The sequence below is a fragment of the Echinops telfairi genome, unplaced genomic scaffold (genome assembly GCF_000313985.2).
Source record: "Echinops telfairi isolate 266 unplaced genomic scaffold, ASM31398v2 ScPeMD7_7405;HRSCAF=8443, whole genome shotgun sequence".
Classification (NCBI taxonomy): Eukaryota; Metazoa; Chordata; class Mammalia; order Afrosoricida; family Tenrecidae; genus Echinops; species Echinops telfairi.
This window is the reverse complement of record NW_022111305.1, coordinates 1,274,615-1,294,013: the sequence shown is the minus strand read 5'-3', so window position 1 is coordinate 1,294,013 and position 19,399 is coordinate 1,274,615. Positions and strand designations below refer to the sequence as shown.

The 19,399-nt window shown below is 38.8% G+C and overlaps 1 protein-coding gene and 1 long non-coding RNA gene across 2 annotated transcripts in view; both read left to right on the top strand.

Annotated features, from left to right (window-relative positions):
• Positions 1-8,006, top strand: part of GPR180 (G protein-coupled receptor 180) — a 31,672-nt gene extending 23,666 nt beyond the window's left edge. Inside the window, exons 7-9 of the mRNA XM_004709771.2 lie at positions 3,072-3,263; positions 4,504-4,581; positions 5,649-8,006. Of these exons, the coding sequence (XP_004709828.1) occupies positions 3,072-3,263; positions 4,504-4,581; positions 5,649-5,807 (429 nt within the window). The 3' untranslated portion in view covers positions 5,808-8,006. The remainder of the gene's footprint in view (positions 1-3,071; positions 3,264-4,503; positions 4,582-5,648) is intronic.
• Positions 8,007-10,954: 2,948 nt separating this feature from the next.
• LOC123522412 lies at positions 10,955-13,037 on the top strand. The gene is made up of 2 exons (XR_006680679.1): positions 10,955-11,853; positions 11,986-13,037. It is a non-coding gene; the product is annotated as an uncharacterized LOC123522412 (long non-coding RNA).
• The last annotated feature ends 6,362 nt before the right edge of the window (positions 13,038-19,399 follow it).

Here is a 19,399-nt window from a genome sequence, read left to right as displayed (position 1 = left end):
ACGTAGTCATTCCTAATGTGTTATTCTGTTGGGTGCTATTATATACGGAGTGCAGATTTATATGGAGCGTAATTGACCTGAAAGTGAGCCCTGGTGGAACAGTAATTAAAACATTCAGCTGCTAATTGAAAGTTCACTAGCCACTCCCTAGGAGAAAAATGTGGCACCCTGCTTCCATAAAGATTTACAGCTTTGGAAACCCCATAGAGTAGTTCTTCTCGCTCCTATGAAGTTTCTATGAGTCAGAATTAACTTAATGGCCATAGGTTCTGGTATCAGCTTCTTGAGGGCAGTGAGCTCATATTTAGGTTAGATTCTTAGCGCCTTTCTCACATACTTCTTTGTTTTGTGGCTTTCACTCTGACTTTCTAACACAGCAAATACTCAATATTGGGTAAGTGAATCAATGAATTTGGGGGTCATCCATTTATAGGATTCTTTAGATGTCCTTGTTACAATATACTTAAGAATTCCAGTGCATATCTGATGTGAAGGAAAAATGTAGAATTAAAATATTGAGAACTTGTTTCTTGAAACATCTGAATTTTTCAAAACCTTCTTTGTACATTTTATTCTTTTTCCTTAGAGAAATAGGTTTTATTTTATTCTAGGATAACCATATGCCTAACGAACTTTTGTGGTTCAGTGGGTTAGTCTTTGAGCTGTTAAGCAGAAGGTCAGCAGTTCGCACTCACCAGCTGCTACATGGAAGAATGATGAGGCTGTCTGCTTCCATAAAGCTTTACAGCCTGCTGTGTCCTATAGGGTTGCAGTGAGTTTGAATCAGCTTAGCAGCAGTGGGTTCATATGCCTACGCAAAATTGGTAAAAATTGAGAAGGTACACTCATTGCCGTCAAGTCAGTTCTAACTCTTAACAGCCCAATGGGACATGATAGAACCGCCCTGCTAGTTTCTAAGACTATAACTCTCTATGGAAGTAGAAAACCTTTCTACTCGTCTTTCTCCCACAGAGTCGCGGGTGATTTCAAACTGCTGACCTTGGGGTTAGCAGCCCAACCACTCCATCACCAGGGTTCAAGTATGTGACGAGCCTTAGCTAGTCGTTGGAAATGAAAAAAACACATAAATTGTGTAAATGGCATTATAATCTAAACTTTGAATTCGTTAAATAAATTTAAAAACTCATTAAGAAGGCCTTGTGCTTTATTCACCTTTGTATTTATTTAGTATTTATTTAGTGTAATGGATGCTGAGTAAAGTTTGTTTATTGGATTTGCATGATTTATCTGCGAAGGAAATCAGTCATAGGTGGTGATATTTATAAAGACAATAAAGTTAGGAAAAGAAGGCTCACGAGAAAGACCTGGATAATTAGAAGTGATTAAAATGAGTAATTAGAAGTGATTTAAATAAGGGCAAACTTCTACCAACTTAATGTTTTTGATATAGGAAGATACAAGAAACTTATAAAGCAAGTAGTATTACCATCAAGGTGGATTATTATTTCCCAATTAACAGTTTTTAAAATGGAATCTTCATCTCATAATTTTAATTTCTTATTATAAATAGATACTTATTGTAAGTTCATCTGGTGACAGGACACTAGACAGCACAGGACTTCAGCAATAGCCTGGAGAAAGCAGACAAGACGGGCAACCAAAGACAGAGAGACCTATAGGTTAGATATATAACCAGTTAGAAATGTGCATTAAAATATGGGAGTTAGGTATATGCAATTGAGAATCCTGGGAAATGATAGTTTTATAATAGCATTTTGTTGTTGTTATTTTACATAAAGTTACATTTAGAAATGTAGGCTAAGGAATTTGCTGATTATAATTTGATAGGCTTAACAAATCATATTTTCAGTGTTAGAGAACAAATATTGAGCCCAGGAAAGGCATTTCATGTTTGCCCAATGACAAAGGGCTTCACCTGTCAAGAATGATGGTATCTTGGTAACAGGAGTAAAATTAGGGTACACATTTTGAGACTTGGAAATATAAGCTTCCAGATAAACTTCATGAAGTGTAGGAATAGGATGCATGACTTGAGTTTTTATCTAAATTCTGTAGAAACCACTGAAGGGAGGGCCGATTTGACAAAGGATGTATAATGGCTAAAATTTTACATCTGCCTCTCACTTACTGCCTTGTTCAATATTTTGCATTGACAACAGTAGGAACTATTGTGAGCATTAATGATGCATGTCTAGCAGTAAGGACTACCGAGACGATAATGGGCCAGAGTAATGCGGCCTGTGTTTCTTGAGGTTGTGTCAACTTCGGCAGTTATTAGTGATGTGATTTGGTAGTTAAATAATGATTTAGCCGTCCACCATTTTGTGCTTTGATGTGGTTATTCCATTTTCTCATGATGCCCATTTCCCTATGGGCATCCATTCCAATGACTTGATCCTTGGAATCTAAGTCAATAAGTAAGGAGTAGGTGTACAGCAATTTGGATGATTATTTTTAAAGGTTAAGGAGAAATTGATCACTGATTTCTACTATGTAAGTGGAATTGCTTAATGAAGAAGTTGCTGACTTTACTGGATTAACAATATGAGAGAAAAAATCAATAATCAATTAAGCCCTGGGAACTTAATAGTGAGTATTAAAATTATGTTATCCTTTACCTAGGGATCTTACCACAAACGAAGTTAATTGTGTGATCAAAGATTTTTTTCTATTAATTTTGAAAGTGACTCTGGGCTTGACTGCTGAACAGTTTGATTCCAAATGATGGTTTTGAAGTAAGGAGGAGATGAATTTAGAAGAAAGTTTATATTTTATTCTTTTAACCTTTACAATTTATTATCATTCTTAGAGATGAATTCTTTAAATCATGTAGGCAATAGCATTTTTTATCCTTTCTGTATGTGGTCTCATCGGATGAACATCTTGTCCTGCAGTTATAGGATTATCAATGAGGAAAAGGCTGTGCCTGAACTTCACTAATTGGCAACTTTTATAGTCTGACAAATCGTACAGTGTATTCAAAAATGCTTGTACCATGTTTAAGGGATTTTTTCAGAAAGAGTTGGAAAAGTCCATCTTAGGGAGTTATGCTCTTTCCTCTAAACATAATTTGTTTGCTTGTTTTATAGAGTATCTTGCTACTTTGGGAGCAGTTTGAAGATATCAGTCATCACAGCTACCATGCACATCACAACTTAGCGGGGATCCTTCTAATCCTCTTAAGAATGTGCCTCGCATTGTCGTTAGGCTGTGGACTCTACCAGATCATCGCAGTGGAGAGGAGTACGCTCAAACGGGAGTTCTACATCACATTTGCCAAAGTAGGAGTTCTGGGTCGACAGTGGCTTCTTCTGTCTCTCTTTCATTCTCATTTGGGGGGGGGAGGGGGCAGTTAATAACAGCATGTGCTCCCTAACATCTAGTATTAGACTTTCATTCTGTCCGGGCTCATATGCTATATGCTTCAACTCATTACATCCTCACAGTCTGTGAGATGAAGGCATTGCTGTGCTTAGTTTACAGACGCTGTGCAACAGTATGTTCCATCTATATAAAATCATTACGTTAATTCTACCTAAATCACAATTTTTTAAATCAGTAGGGAGTTCACATTGTTTTCTGTAGTGTCAGAACTAAAAAATAAATAAGTTACGAAGGTTATTTACAATTTTTTACTATGCCTGACAATGACATATTTTGAATCTTTGACAGGAAGAATAGAACTCTTATTATTTTCCGTATGTGGAATATCTAGACCAGGGGTCCTGGGGGGCCAGTTCACTGTCCCACAGACCCGTTAGAGGGCCGGACTATAGTTTAAAAAAAACTATGAACAAATTCCTATGCACACTGCACATACCTTATTTTGAAGTAAAGAAACAAACGGGGCAAAAACACCCAGCGGGCTGAATAAATGTCCTCAGTGGGCCACGTGTGGCCCACGGGCCGTAGTTTGAGGACGCCTGATCTAGACATTGGGTTTCCCCAACTCCCCGCTTATTTTTTCATGTTTCAAATCATGTCAAACTTTTCATTTTAACCTAAATTTTAATGTTTTTATTTCTGAATATATTCCAACATACAGAATTATCCAAAATGTAACAAAAAAGTGTTCCTTACCTCTCTCCCATTACGGCTTTATAGAATTGATATTAGTTCCTAATTTTTCCTTCCAAAGAATTTTACATATAGATGCCTGGGTAGTTTTCCATCTATTTTCATACAAATAGCAGCATACTAAACACATTTTTCCTGCATCTTGTTTTTTTGTTGTTGTTTCCCATGTGTTTACCAGACATCTCAAAAACTACTGCCTATTAATTTATCATTTTATTCCAGATTTGATTTTGGAAGAAAGAAAAATGCCCTGGTACATAGTCTCTTCCTGTTAATCAGTTCAGTTCCACCCTCTGCCCTACTACCCCTCAAATGGGTACCTTTTTTAAGATTTTCAGTCCATCAGCCCCTCTGAAATGTGCTGGTAATGTTTTTAATCTGATATACCATGAAAATAGCATCTGTCTACATCTAACTTAATGACTTCTCATTCATTTGTTTCAGGGCTGCATCTTGTGGTTTTTATGTCACCCCGGACTTGCTTGCATTTCTCTTATTTTTAGTGACTACCAAAGAGATAAGGCAAGTGGCATACACAATCAAAGTAATTTTTAAAATGAGAATACAATCTTTGGCGGGAATTATTAAAGTATGAAGGGCCTCTTTATCTGCTCAGTGGTTTCTTGGGTGCTTGAAAATAAAACTTTGAAACAAAACATTGACTCTACTGAGTACATAAATTTGAGGTTTAAGATATAAAGTTAAAAAATCTTAATATACAAGGGGGCCTCAAAAGGTTCATGGAATGAAAATGTAATGGACTTTTCCCACAAACGGTTTGAAGCCCCCTTTTGAAAGCAGCATGGGAGAAAATAGCTTTTGTTATTTTTATTTTATCCTATTCCAGAATGTAGTTTTTAAATTAGAGAACCCATAACATATCGTTGTGAAGGAAATAATTAAGGCCTTTTTTTTGGCTAAATAGTGGTAAAAATTTAGATATCTGAAAACCATTGTAGTTGCTTTAACAAAAGTGCCCTGTCTAAGTGAGCCCTATTTTGACTGTGCTGGAACCTCCCAAGAGTGGGGCCCTACCATTCTTTGAGTGGAGTCTTGCCCCTGGCCCTTTACGAGCCATGTAGGGAGACCTGAAAGCACAAATGGTTTTTGAGCCTGAGGTATTCTATAAAGGTAAATGGGCCAGAAGATAGTCTAAAATAAAGAAGCGACTTAGGAACTTTTGAAAGGATGTTTAGCGTCGTCTTCAATGTTCTGCTGGGGCATGCTTTATTCCTATTCCTAAAATTAGCCAGGAAACTGACTTTTCTTATTCCTCTTTTCTGTAAGTTGTCACCCTTAGAAAGTGGTTTAGCAAATTACTCTTTTGTGACCTACTTTGCCATGTATAAACCAAATGTCAAAGAAATTTTATCCTTGAACACTTATTCATATTTTCTAGACATTAGGCATGTTTTCCTTTTAAATTTTTCTTTAAAATTTTTTTTCCTCTTTTAAAAGTCGTAGCGTGGTGTAAGATGAAGTGTAAAGCCATATGTTTATACAGCAAGTGCCGCTAGGTTCAGCACCACTTGAGCATCCTCTCTGTGTTTGTGTGAGCAATAGCAGCATTTCCTTTCTTGTCTTCCCAGGTCATCACAATAGGTGCCATCCTTTGCCAGTCTGTTGCCATGGTGGTTCTGTACAGACTCTTTCTCTCCCACAGTCTATACTGGGAAGTTTCTTCGCTGTCCTCAGTAACACTACCACTAACCATATCATCGGGACACAAAAGTCGGCCTCATTTCTGATACTTGATTTTGTTTAAAGGAAAAGTGGATTGGTTCGACCCAGTGCAATACAGATCCAAATACAATGACTTTTTGTTGTTGCTTTTTCGTACATTGGTATGACAACCGAACGAAAAGCAGAGCATGTGGTTTCTATGACTGCACTTAAGCAGTACCCGAAACAAAGGTAATAAATGAAATGTTGTGAAATGTACTTGAACAATAAACTTGCAAGAAAGAGTGTCGTTATAAGGTGACTTAGAGCAATTTCCCTGTGGAAAAGAGAAGAAAAGGGTAAAAGAAATTGTCTGCTATTTTAGTAAAATAGTCTCCACTTGTAATGCCTCATCTTGTATCAATCAAAAGGTAGCTAACTCAGGTTTGGTAGTTTTATTGAAAAGTAATCATTTGAATGATTGCTTATGTATATCAGAACTGTCCAGTTATGAAATCAGTGTACTAAACTGATTAAAAGCTGTTTTGTTTTGTTTTTATGTTGGATGGAAATATATTTTATGTTGGAGTTTTAAAAGAAATTGAAAATGAGGTAAGTTCAGCAAATGAACATAAAATGTTCACAGATAATGAACAAATAAACCTTTTGTTTATTTGTGGGAAGGGTTATTTTCTAATTTTAAAGTCATTTTTGGTTTTAATTGAAGTTTTTAGCTTGATTAACAAAGGGTTTCCATAATTTGTACAAAATAAAGCTTGATACCTTACTTGAGAGGTTTAAGAATGAACGATTTAAAAATGTGAACTCTTAGGTTGAAGGCGCAAGCTGGTTTGCATGCTAAAAAAAAGGAGATAGTACTAGGTGGTGTGGTACTAAAATTTTAATCCTGATATAATTCATTTCTCTAACATTGAATCCCTAATCATAATTAAGCCGTATACACAGATTAAATTAACAGAAGCATTTCATATAAACGTTGGTTTCAGTCATCAACTAGCCATGAATTCCTGCCCAAGGATACTTAATCAGGATTAAATTTTCTATGAATAATTGAAAAACAAAATACTCACTGGATTTGTTATAATCTGTGTTGGCACTGGATTCTACAAGTAGTTGCCATCTTGAATCCCTTGTAATAGAGCCATATTTCATGGGTATGTGTGGGTGTGTTGCCCCCGAATTGAATATGCTAGCTAAAAAACACTTGATCAGATGTCTGTTTAAAGAATACTAAGTGCTGTCAAAACCTGTATCCAACAGGTATTCCCGTTAGCAGTCACTGATTGGAATTTAGTCCATTTTTGTTTGCCAAATTTGTTCAGGCTCTTTCTTTCATGTTTACCTCTGGTTTATTACTTTTTTTTAATGCTATCACTTCCAAAAGTATTGCATTTTGAGGCAAGGACTGGGGCGCTGGCCAGGTAAACTTTTTCATTAAATATTTAAACAAGTGTAGCACAGGTTAAAAACTATTTATGGCTTGTCTTTATGTCTTTTTCTTGTGTCTAGTCTTCATTTCAGTGAATACTATTCTGTTTCATTTTGCAGGCAAGTATACGAGGCATCCAAAAGGTTTGTGGAACAATTCCATTATCTGAGAATTCCACTTTTCCACTAACTTTTTGAAGCCCCTTGCATGCGTTCTTCGTGTTTAGCAAAACAGCGGAGACAAAGTTCAGCCTACTCATTAGGCCCTCTCCCTAGCAGTTCTTTGTAAGTCATTTAATAAGTGAGGGCTACAGGCTGAGATTGGAACGTCTAACTTATATTTGGGGTTAAGCTCTAAGTGGCCATATAATCTCTTTCTTTTATCACATCTCACTAATAATCGCCGTTATTATCTGTTGTATTCAGCTGAGGTGCACTTAATTAGGCTAAGAAAAAAGAGTAAAGGGTTTTCATATGTTTTGTGAACTTGCAACAATGAGAGGAGAATAATCTTTTTGTTCATCCACAAAGCGCATAGGAACTCTGCATTCTGTGTATCAAAAATTTATTGCCATGAAGATTTTAACAGATTTTTCTTAACCTTAATTTTAAATTTATGGTGGGTTTGCTGAAAATTAATTTTGTTATTCACGAGCCATTGTTAAATGAAGGAAACTAATTGTAAATAAATATATAAGCATCAAAAGTTAGAATTTTTAAGTTTGACACAATTCACTCTTTCTGAATGGTTATATGAAGATTTTTACCCCCAGGTTAAAGAAATATAAGTGTGTACTACAAACTCTAAATTAAAGATCAAGCATATTTCTACTTTTCTTTCTCTATCAGATAATGGGTTTTTTCTAAATACTCTGATGGATTTTGCCTGGTCTTCTGATAAAGAACATGTGTGTCGTAAAGAACTTAAGTGGTCCGTCCAGAGTCCCTTCCCACCCCTTTTTTTCTGAGCACTTCTTTACTCGCTTCAAGTGTAAAGATGCTCATTTTTATTGTCATATATAATGCTATTAACCTCTACTTAATTGGGCACCCACCATGCATGGGGCACTTATTTAGCTCATTCTCACAAAATTAATTGCAAGCTCCCAATGCTTCTCTTTTTCTGTTTACCCTCGTGACTTAATGAGCACTTGGCTATGTTATGTTTTCAGCAGGAATGAATGGCTATCCAAAGTGAATTTCATCTGTCAGCTTAAACGTTGGACATGGACTATGCTGAAATCAGAAATGAGTTCCATATGTGTAGAACCTCAGCACAGTCCAACATCTGAACCTTGGCGTTTAGCCAGCAGTACGGCTAGCAGAGAGAGAATCAGGCAGAGGGTCTAGCTATAGGGAAGTGTTTCATGATCCCAAATAAAGAAAGGCAAGGCTGATGAAAATGGAAGATAGACAAGGCGAGGGCCAACTGTAAAGTAGTGAGACTAGACCCGTACATTCGCATGGATATTGGCCTCATCAGCGTTTATCTTAGGATGCTCTGCACAGCTTTCATGCTGAATCAGAAAAGCCTTTTTGGAAATGGGGAATTATTTATGAAGTATTCTTGCATTCTCTTAAGTTGTCTCATAGTGACAGGAAAAAAAGTTTTTAACCAGGTTCTTTTTTTTAAATCATTTTATTGGGGGCTCATACAGCTCTTATCACAATCCATACGTACATCTATTGTGTCAAGCACATTTGTACATTTGTTGCCATCCTCATTTTCAAAACATTTTCTTTCTACTTGAGCCCCTGGTATCAGCTTCTTTTTTTCCCTCCCTTTCCTCCTTCATGAACCCTTGGTTATTTTATAAATTTTTCTAATTTTTTCATGTCTTACACTGACCGATGTCTCCCTTCACCCATTTTTCTGTTGTCCGTCCCCCTAGGAGGGAGTTATATGTAGATCATTGTGATTGGTTCTTCCTTTATCCTCCCACCTTCCCTGACCTTCCTGGTATTGCTAACTGGAAACAGAGAGAATCCGGGACAGATAAACCCGTCAGGATCAATAATGAGAGTAGTGTTTGTTTGTTTTTAAGTTGGACAATTGTTAGAAATAGCCAATTAATTGGAAGCCAAGTCTGAGATACACCTGAATGCTGTTTGTTGTTCCAATGTGAATTTTTAGTTCAGATGAGCATAATGGTAACTAGTCTTGCAAGATTGGAAAACTGGTGTGGAAGCACTTTTACAGGAGCGCTCTGAGCAATCTTACAGCCTCCGTGCTTACAAAGTCTTCTGCACAACTCCAGGGGCTCCATGCATATTGTAGTATAGGAGTGTCGTTGGCATAAAGTACCGTGCTCTGAAGTTTTGGAAAGAAGCAGCCCTGCCCACTGCAGCCCATTCTCCACCAGGAAGCCCAAACAGTCGTTCTCAAAGGTGGACCGTCTGCATAATATGTCACCAGGTCTTCTTTGTATTGTTCGTGAAGCTCTTACCTGATGTTCAAATGATTTCAAAACAAAAAAGTTAAAAAAAATAGAATCACATGAAACTACCATACCCTGGTTCAAAATCCTCCAGTCGCTTCCCATTGCATTTAGATAAGGAAAACGGAAGCTCCTTCGAATGTGCTGCAGGGCCCACTGTGATTAGATCCCTGCTTCTGTCTCTGGTCCCAGTTTGTTATCTCTCCCTCTCCCACAACCCCGCCTCAATATCTTTTGTTTGTCAACAGATGCCAAGCTTAAATTACTTTCTCAGGGCCATTGCATTAGCTACTCCTGCCTGGAACATTCACTTCTAAATCTTGACAGGGCTTCATGGCTGAATCCATCTAACTCCTTGGGCTCTCAGCTCAAAAGTCTTTCAGTCCTCTGAGCAGCTATGGTGGATTGATATTGTGCCAGTTGAGCCAAGCTTGAGCTGTGGTACCCAGAACCGTTTTCCCTGCATCGTTTCTGAATTTTGTGGGCCGCAGAAACGATGCTAGATTTAGAAAGCAGAAGCCAAGTAGCCGCCAGACTCTACTTGGAAGGTTCATGCAGGGCACAAGATGCTGTTGGAGCTCCCCCATGTTGGTTAGCTCCTGGCTCATCGGAGTGTGGGGCACCCAGCTTCTCCTGGACCACCTCTTTCAGTTCTGACTGCTGGGCCAGCTGTATGTCTGGCTCTGAGGCAGGCAGTGGCGGCTTCTGCAGGACAGCCCCACTGGCAAAATGGGAGCTGTGTAAGCATGGAAGCCTGATTTGGGAGGGTTCCACTGCACGTCCTGCCAGGTTCTAGTCTGCCTGGCTTCCCCGGTTTCACCTCCATTTTCCGTACTTAACTGCCAGACACAAAAGAAACAGCCTCCTATAATTTCTATAATAAACTCCTTATTTCATATATGAAATGTGTATACATCTTAAAATATGAAATACCCATTTCATACATGCAAGTATTAGAAGCCCTAGTATTAACGCAGCTGCTAATGGACAGGGCAGCAGTTTGAACCAACAGACTACTCCAAGGGAGAAAGACGTGGTAGATCTGCTTCTGTAAAGATTCCTTCCCCTCCCTCCCCACCCCCCCAAAAAAAGATTCCTATCCCCAGCCGTCACGTGTCAATTCAGACTCATCAGGACCATGTGGGTGGAGGAGACAGCCTCAGCTTTTCTCTCACAGAGTGGCTGGTGGGTTGGAAGCAGGCCTTGTGGTTCAATGCTTAACTCACTGTGCCACTAGTGTTCCTTTTGTAAAAATGCACAGCTTTGGAAACCCAGTGGGGCAGATCCTTAAGGGTCACTGATGGGATTTGGTTTGGGTGCATGTAAGTGCACTTACATGCACCCTGGTTCTTTTCTGATCAAACCTTGACTGAATCCCCACCCTAATTGTTTTCACTTTATAGTGCTTACTGCTTTATCATCTGTATCAGCTTCTTTATTGTTTCCCCAATTACAATGACATTCTGAGAGGTTAAGGTCCGTGTCTGTTTAAGCCTACCATCTGGAGTATGTCTGGGTACATATGCTCAGAAATAGTTTGGAATGAATGAAGGAGAGGAATACTGAACAGGAGTTTTGAACACGTACCTCCTGTGTGGTGGTGAGGTGCTGTCAATAGATTTGACGTAGAGCACCCCAGGTGACAGTAGAACCGGAGTCGTTCCGCAGTTCTTTGTCCCAGGGAGCCACGGAGTAGATCATTGCGGAGCACTGGACTGTCCTAGTAACGTAGCATTCCCGAGAGAACCTCCTGTAGAAGTGCCAGTCATCTTTAGCCTGTCCTTTATTCAATAATACGGCACTGGGAATGTGTGAAAGCTTGTAGAAGTAGTCAAATAGTTGTGAAGTGTAATCCCTTAAAACATTATAAAGTGATTCTTCGAGTTAACAGAGCCTATCCCCCCGCTTTTTTAAAAAAAATATCCTTACAGCTAATGCCCCCAAACCAAACTGATTGCCACCAAGTAGATTCTGACTCATAGCGACCCTCTGTAGGGTTTCTGAGGTTGTAAGTCTACCGGAGTGCATAGACTCAACTTCCTCCCGAGAGTTTTAGCCCAACAGCAAACCCAGACCTCCTTACCGCAATGAAAAGCACTAATTTGATAGCTCAGTCTGAGTTAGCTAGAAGTCAAAAAGGTTAGTGATCAGGAGCATCTGGAAGAAAATAGGAAAACTGAAAATGACACGCCTAAAAAGAATCCGTTGCAGTCAAATTGACGCCAAGTCACGGTAACCTGTGCATGTAAGTAGAACTGTCTGTGTTCCATGTATAAAGGTACATTCAAAAGTCAAGTTTCAAACGAATCTGAAAAAAGAACACCCCATTTCCTGTCCCTGGATCTAATTCCTGTTGTCTGTTTCTTTATCTTTCCAGAGATGGTATCGTGCATACATGTGAACAAATACACACAAGTATATGCATACACAGTCATTCTATTACACAGATTTTACTAGACGGATTCTGGTTACCATTCGGTTCTGTATTCCTGTCTCTCTCCATTCTTTTGTTGCCACCGTGACACCTCTGGCTTATGCGGTCCGTTTATAACAGAATGAAGCATTGCCAAGCCCCGCACCACCTTCACCATCCTCATCATCACGGTCTGCTGTTGCAGCTACTTTGTAAGTTGAATACCTCCCAGCCCAGGGGTTCATCTTCCACGGCACATCATGGGACAGCGCTCTCATACTGTTTGCACTGGCCGGTGTTTAAAACGATACCCCCGTCTTCCTAGTGTGGCTTAGCTTTGATACTGTGAAACCTGCTCCTATGGATGACCTGACTGGTGTTTGAAATGCAAGTAGCGTAAACTCCAAGCCACACTCCTTGCCACCGCGTCAAGTCTGACTCAGTGACCCTAGTGACTCTATGGCAATAGAAAGCATCATCTTTCTCCCATGGAGCGGCTGGTGAGTTCAAACTATTGCCCTTGTGATGAGCAGCCCAAAATGTAACCACTGTGTCACCATAACTACTAAAAAATACCATCGAGTTAATTTTGACTCACGGTGACCTCATGCACAGAGTAGAACTGGGGTAAGTGCCCCTGGTGAACTTGAACCTCTAACCTTTTCATTAGCATGTTATGTGCTCCACCTAAAGAGTTCATCCACTGCAAAAAACTGTTACACCATTGTACTTTCCCCCCCAGTCTGCTGTATCTGAACGTTGTTGGCTTCTGGGATTTTCTTATTTGATTCAAAACTGAATTTAATATTTTATGTAATATTAGATGTCAATCTGATTAGGGAAAATTGTTTTTATTTGCATTTCTTTTTAGAGTTATGTTTATAAAAACTAGCTTTCCTGTTCTGTAATCTGCCCATATCTTTTTCTACCTACTTTTATTTTGGATCAATTGTCTTTACTTACCGATTTGTTGGAGCTCTTTATTTAAAAAAAAAAGATAGTTTATGAGTTTAAAATGAATTTTCTAATTTATTTTTTGGATTAATAGTATTTTTTGAAGGTTACTTGGAAACTTTGAAAGTAGGCTTTGAGAGTTACATATGCATTTGTGAGCCCCTAGATTACTAACTAAAAAAGTGTATAAGCAAACTTGTCCAAAATCAATGGAATGGTAAGAATATTTCAGATAACCTAGAAGAAGAGGGAAAAGGAAAACAAATGAGTGAAACACAGAACAAACAGGAAAAAAATAGACAGAACGTTACATTACATTAAATGTGAATGTCTGAAACGCATCATTTAAAAGGCAGAGATTGCTTAGAAAGGATATTTTTAAGTGATCCTATTATAAACTACAATTAATTCACTTCAAATATATTGATATTTGTTAACAGTGATGGGAAATGATGTAAACAAGAGTCAGTAACCAGACTAGCTGTGTTAATATCAAAGTACATCTCAGAGCAAAGAGAATTACCAGACTATGAAAGGAAAGTGCATCATCATAGGGCCAGTTCCCCAAGAGGCGTAATCTTAAATGTGCATACATTAAGCAGCAATTTCAAAATACATGTAATCTTAAATGTGTATACATCAAGCAGCAATTTCAAAATACATGAAGCAAAAGTGGTAGAAGTGGAAGTAATGTACAAATAGATCCATAGCTACAGGTAGAGATGTCAATGTGAAAATCACATTTAAAAAACTGAGGAGAGTTTACCCTCCTTACAAACTAGTTGGATGCTAGCTGCGGCTCCTGGGTCAGAGGGAAGATTTTATTAGTAGTGCAGCAAACATCATGAGCTTCCTGCTGCCTTACATTGATTATGCGTGCCCCTCAAGTCTGTGAGGACAATGCAGGTGGGTCTAGGTGGATGTTACACATGCAGTAGATTCTTGTCACACCCAGCAAACACTGAATGTATCCCTTTTAGAACTGACCCTTTAGGGGAAGGCGCTACTTCATCCCACACAGTGCACACACAACCCAGAGAAATGGTGCAGATGTAGATTGTTTGGAACTTTGCATTCTTGGCATATCTGGCCTGAGTATGCAGGGACATAGAGGGCTTCTGGTGAATTTTCTTTCCCAGCACTACATTCGACTAAAACTCAAGATGAAACAAATAAACTCTGTAACTATTAAACTGGGTCGTGTTTAAAATTCATCTGGGAAAGCGTCAGGCCCGGATGGTTTCATTGGTAAATGTAAACGTCAAAGGGGAAAAAAGATCTTAAACGTGTATACATTTTCTCCTTGAAAGTAGAAGAGCAAAGGGGGCGGGGAGTACAAAGATAAGGGGAAGGAAATGACACTTTAAAAAATGATGTAACAATTCATATGCCAAGTAAATGAGCCTTTTGAACAAATGAGATAAAATTTTTGTGACGTTAGGTAAATACACCAAATATGATTCACACATACTAAAAAATTTATAAATTTTACTTTCATCAAAATTTGAAATATCTGTAAAAGACATTGTTGGTGGGAGTGTAAAACGTGTGCAGGCACTCTGGAAACGTTTTGTGGTTTATCTTTTAACAGTTTTATCAGCACTTCATTCACATATCATACAGTTCAGTAGTTCAATCATAAAGAAGAGTTGTACAATCGTTACCACAGTCAATTTTAGAACATTGTCTTCTTCCTCATACTCAGTGTAATCATTTTTGTTTCGTGGAAAAACAAAACATTCTCGAATTTAACAACTTCTATATGTATAAATCAGTGTGATTGCTTATACTCTTCATTCCACTGCCATTAACATAACTTCAATGCCCCATAAGCAAAAACTTCCTACGTCATTCATGGTAACCATTGGTCAACTTTGGGTTTTTGTTTTTAGTAGTTTTCTTGATATAATATTCACGTACCATACTCTTCCATAGTTAAATTGGAAGAATTGTATATACATCATCACTATCAGTTCTAGTGCTCTCCTGCCCTGTAGTTTTTCTATTCCTAGGTTTTAATGTTAGAGATATGAACACTTAAACGCATGTGTTAGTCTGGGTACTTTAGAGGAACAAATCCACAGAAACTTGTATGTATAAGAGAGTTTTATATAAAGGTTAAGTGCACATCAAGAAAACATCCCAACCCAGTGTTGCCCAAGCCCATGAGTTCAACATTAACCCATATGTCTGACACCAATCTACAAAGTCCTCCCCCATCTTACAAAACACACACGACGCCGACTGCAGGAAGAAAGCCAAATCACTGAACGTGTAAGCTTCTCAGCGCAGGCAGGGGTCCCCACACGGCTGCTCCAACACCCAGGGCTGCATCAGGGTAGGTCCATTTGGCTTCTCCTCAGGGATGTCTTGCAGGAAGTGAGCCTTGCCAGCTGAAGCAGGGAACTGGTTAAGGCAGCTGCACCCTGGTCTGACCATAACGAAGCAAGAGACCAGAGAACTAGAATGGTGAGGCTCACAGAGCCATTTATCCCTCCACCCTTAAATTAACCCCATGTGTTTATCAGCCACGTTGGCACAATAAACTAACTACCTCAACTCATAAAATAACTATTCAAATATTTATAGCAGCTGTATTCGTGGCTGCCAAAATCTGGAACAATCAGAAGCCTTAATAAAGTGTAGTAGATCCATGCATTAGAATACTATCAATAATAGAACAAACAATATATTCAACAGTTTGAATCTTAAAGAATTATACTGAATGAAAGAAGACAGTCTTAAAGGTTACATATAGTATAATTCTACTTACATGGTATTCTCTAGCAGGCAAAACTAATGATGGAGGGAAAAAGATCAATAGTTGCTAGGAGTTACAGGTGGAGGAAGGGTATAATTACAAAGAGGTAGTATACCAATAAGGTCTTCAGAGGTGATAGATCTACTTTCTATATCAATGAATCTAAACATCGGTTAAAGAAGTATACAACAACAGAAAAGTCAATTTGATGATTTTTAAGAAGTTAAATGATTTTAAATGCATGTTGTGTCCATGAAGATAACAATGACTTTTTTCTTATACTCTATTAACATGGTAATTAGTATTGATATATTTCCTGGTGCTGAACCATCATCATTCAATAAAATCTTGAGAGTTTTACCAACCCAAACCGATGACATTAAAAAGAAATATGAAGCACTTTAGAGGAATAAATTATCAGCAGTTTAGAAAATGAGGATATTTAGAATCACTTATTCCTTTTGCATGTCTTTAAAAAAAACTATTCATTCGGCAAAGGACTTTAAAAAAATCAGTTGTATTAATGGATTTTTGCTTCTTTATATTTCTTGATTTTGCTTCACTGTATTTTAGGTTTAAGTGTTTTACCCAAAACTAAACAATGCCATTGAGCCGCTATTCCGAGGCTGCACGTGTTTAGCAAACGAAAGCAGCCCTAGAAAGCTGCTGGTGGGTTCAAACTGCCAGTCATACAGACCACAGCCCCAAACGGACCTGCTGCCCCACCAGAGCCCACGTGCTTCAGGATATGGCCCATCAGGCATTACAGCTGCGGAACTCTTTCAGAAAGTACACTGAAAAGAGCAGGGACTTTGTGACAAGACAAGTGATTTCAAATCCTGGCTCTGGCCTTTCTCAGTGATTTCCTTTCTGTAATAGGGGCCTAACTCCCGGGACTGAGGATGATGTATGTACTGTACTGTACTTATTCAAGACAGTCCCATCTTAGAAATCTGAAGCTTCTGTGTCCATCATTTGGTGAACCTGAGGTTCTACTTAATGTCTCCACTCATAGAACATTTAAATGTCCATGAGATGAAAATGTGTATTTAAAATCATCGTACATCTGTGGTTAGAACAGAAAGTAGGCATGATTGGAATATGTTCAAGAGTCTAACTAATTCACACACGAATACAGTCCAACTTACTCCCACACAAAATAAACTTAGATCTTTTGCCTGGCTTGTGAGCCTGATAGATCTTGCAGAGAGTTGGTTTAATTATTGATTTATCCTTCAGATTAAGCTAGAAGTGAGTGTTCTGTAAAGGCTGTTTGGTGGTGGTTGTGGCTTCTTCAGTAATTGGAAAACGGTGTCCTCTCAGATTGCTGTAACTTAAGCCCCCATCAAATTAGTAAACGGTATAGTCTTTATTTTTTGTAAAGAACAGGTCCCGTAGAAATAAATTATATCCAATAGTTGTTAAAGCGTAATATTATTAAATATCTCCAAAGTTTAACCAGCTCTTTCAATTCCTACAGATGATTCTATTGTTCCTCAAGATGGTTTGGTAAAGTTAACCTGGGAATTCAACATGGCTGACTCAGTAGGGTCAGGATTAAAACATAATTACAGGGATCTACATATAACCTCCTCCCTGGGGCATGGACAACATAAAAGTGGGTGAAGGGAGACGTTGGACAGTGTAAGACATGACAAAATAATGATTTATAAATTATCAGGGGTTCATGAGGGAGGGGGGAGCAGGGAGGGAGGGGGGGAAATTAGTAGCTGATGCCGGGGGCTTAAGTGGAGAGGAAATGTTTTGAGAATGATGAGGGTAATGAATGTACAAATGTGCTTTACACAATTGATGTATGTATGGATTGTGTTGAGTTGTATGAGCCCCCCATAAAATGATTTAAAAACAACAACATAATTGGAGAAATCGCAAAACACAAGGTTCCCCTCCCTAGATTTCCAGATCACAGACTGAGCTCCTGAGTTTGTTGAATATGAAGTCCTTTACAGACACCAGTGTCCCAGGAGCCCACCACTTAGCTCAGGCCCCTTCGTACTGCCCAGTCAGACTTCCCCTCTGAGTGGCAGCAATCACTATTTACCCCGAGCTGGATGTTCTCCCCAGGGCTCTGATTTAAGTTGGTAAGGCAATATTTCCTGCCTTTTGTCTTCTTATTTTTAATACTTCTCTTTACCGTACTGCGGTTTTGATGTTCCTTGTTCTTGATGATAGGCCACTGTTAGCTCAAGCTGTTGTTATGAACTTCAACCACTGTGACATGTCTAAACTGCATTATCTTGAAGTGTTGGCACTCATGGAAACTATAGAGGATCCAAATGAATAAAACAAAACATTTCAAAGGGTTCCTATGACGACCGCTCCAAACCCAGAAGTACACACCCGGTTGAGTTGTCTTGTTCAGCCAGGGATCTCCCCCCTCTCTGGCTGCAACATTTGTGTGCACCCAGCATAATGAGTGCTTGAGGGGAACTGGAGGAGGAGGAGGGTTGCAATCGCATCCCTAAAGGTGTGCCTTTGGGCCCATAAAATCCATCCTTAAGTGCATTATTGTGTTTGAAGTGATTTATTGCAATCTTTAGAGATAAAAGATGGCAACATGGTATGTTATATGAAGAGGAGGAATCAGAAAAGAACGAGTATGCATTCTAATAAGGGTGAAGGGATGACTGCAGATAAAACGACGCCCGATGATTGCGCGTGGAGCCTGGGCAGGGCAGGACTCCGGCCGTAATAAAGTGGAGCGGCGTTCCTTTGCATCTCATTTTATGAGAGCGATCTCTGTCAGTGTGACTTTGCTCTTTATATATTCATGTTTTTCTGTTAATATGTTTTATTTGAGTATTTTTTTAATGAGCTGAAGCTTCAGGGCATAAACACCGCGTGCTGGATAGCCTGAGTTATGAGTGGCAGGGAGAAGGTGGGCCAGTCAGGAGAGGAGGGATCTCGTTGAAGATCAGCTACTTCGTCATTTATCTCCCTGTCTGTGGTGGTGGTTTTCTCTCCACTTGGTGTTTTGCCTGTCTCTGATGTGTTCTTTGTCCAAACCCTTCATCTTTTCCTTCTTTCCTTCTTAAGAGCTTTACCTGTCATATATACTGAAGATATTTTCCTCTGTTTTGTCATTTGGTTTTCAATTTTGTGATTTTCTTCTGTAACATTCAGAAATGTGGTATTTTCACGTAGCAAAAGAAGTGATTTTTTTTCCTTTGCAGGTTCTTTAGGATGCCACAGATGATATGCATATTTTAATTTTTATTCATTAATCTCATGGCTTTTTTAATCAGCCAGTGTTTTGGGAGTCTTATTAAGAATTGATTTGGGTGTAAAATAGTAGATCTCATCCCTGGTTCTAATTACAATCATGAACATGCAGTAAATGTGTTACGTTCTATCCCAGACCAGTGAAATCACAATTTCTATCATTGGGGTCTGAATATCCTTATTTTTTTAATTCCCAGCAAGTGATTTTTCCATGTACAGTCAGAGCCACCATCAGCCAGCATCTACTAAATGGTAGGGAGTTCACTTATTTGGTTTGGCCAGAGTCAGAAATCATCATGGAAGGGTCAGGTGGGATCCAAAGTTTTCTTTTTACCAATAGGTAACAGTTGTTCCAGTCCACGCCCCCCAAAAGCATGCTTTTGGAGAGTGCTTGTTGATGGGAAAAATCATGATAAAATT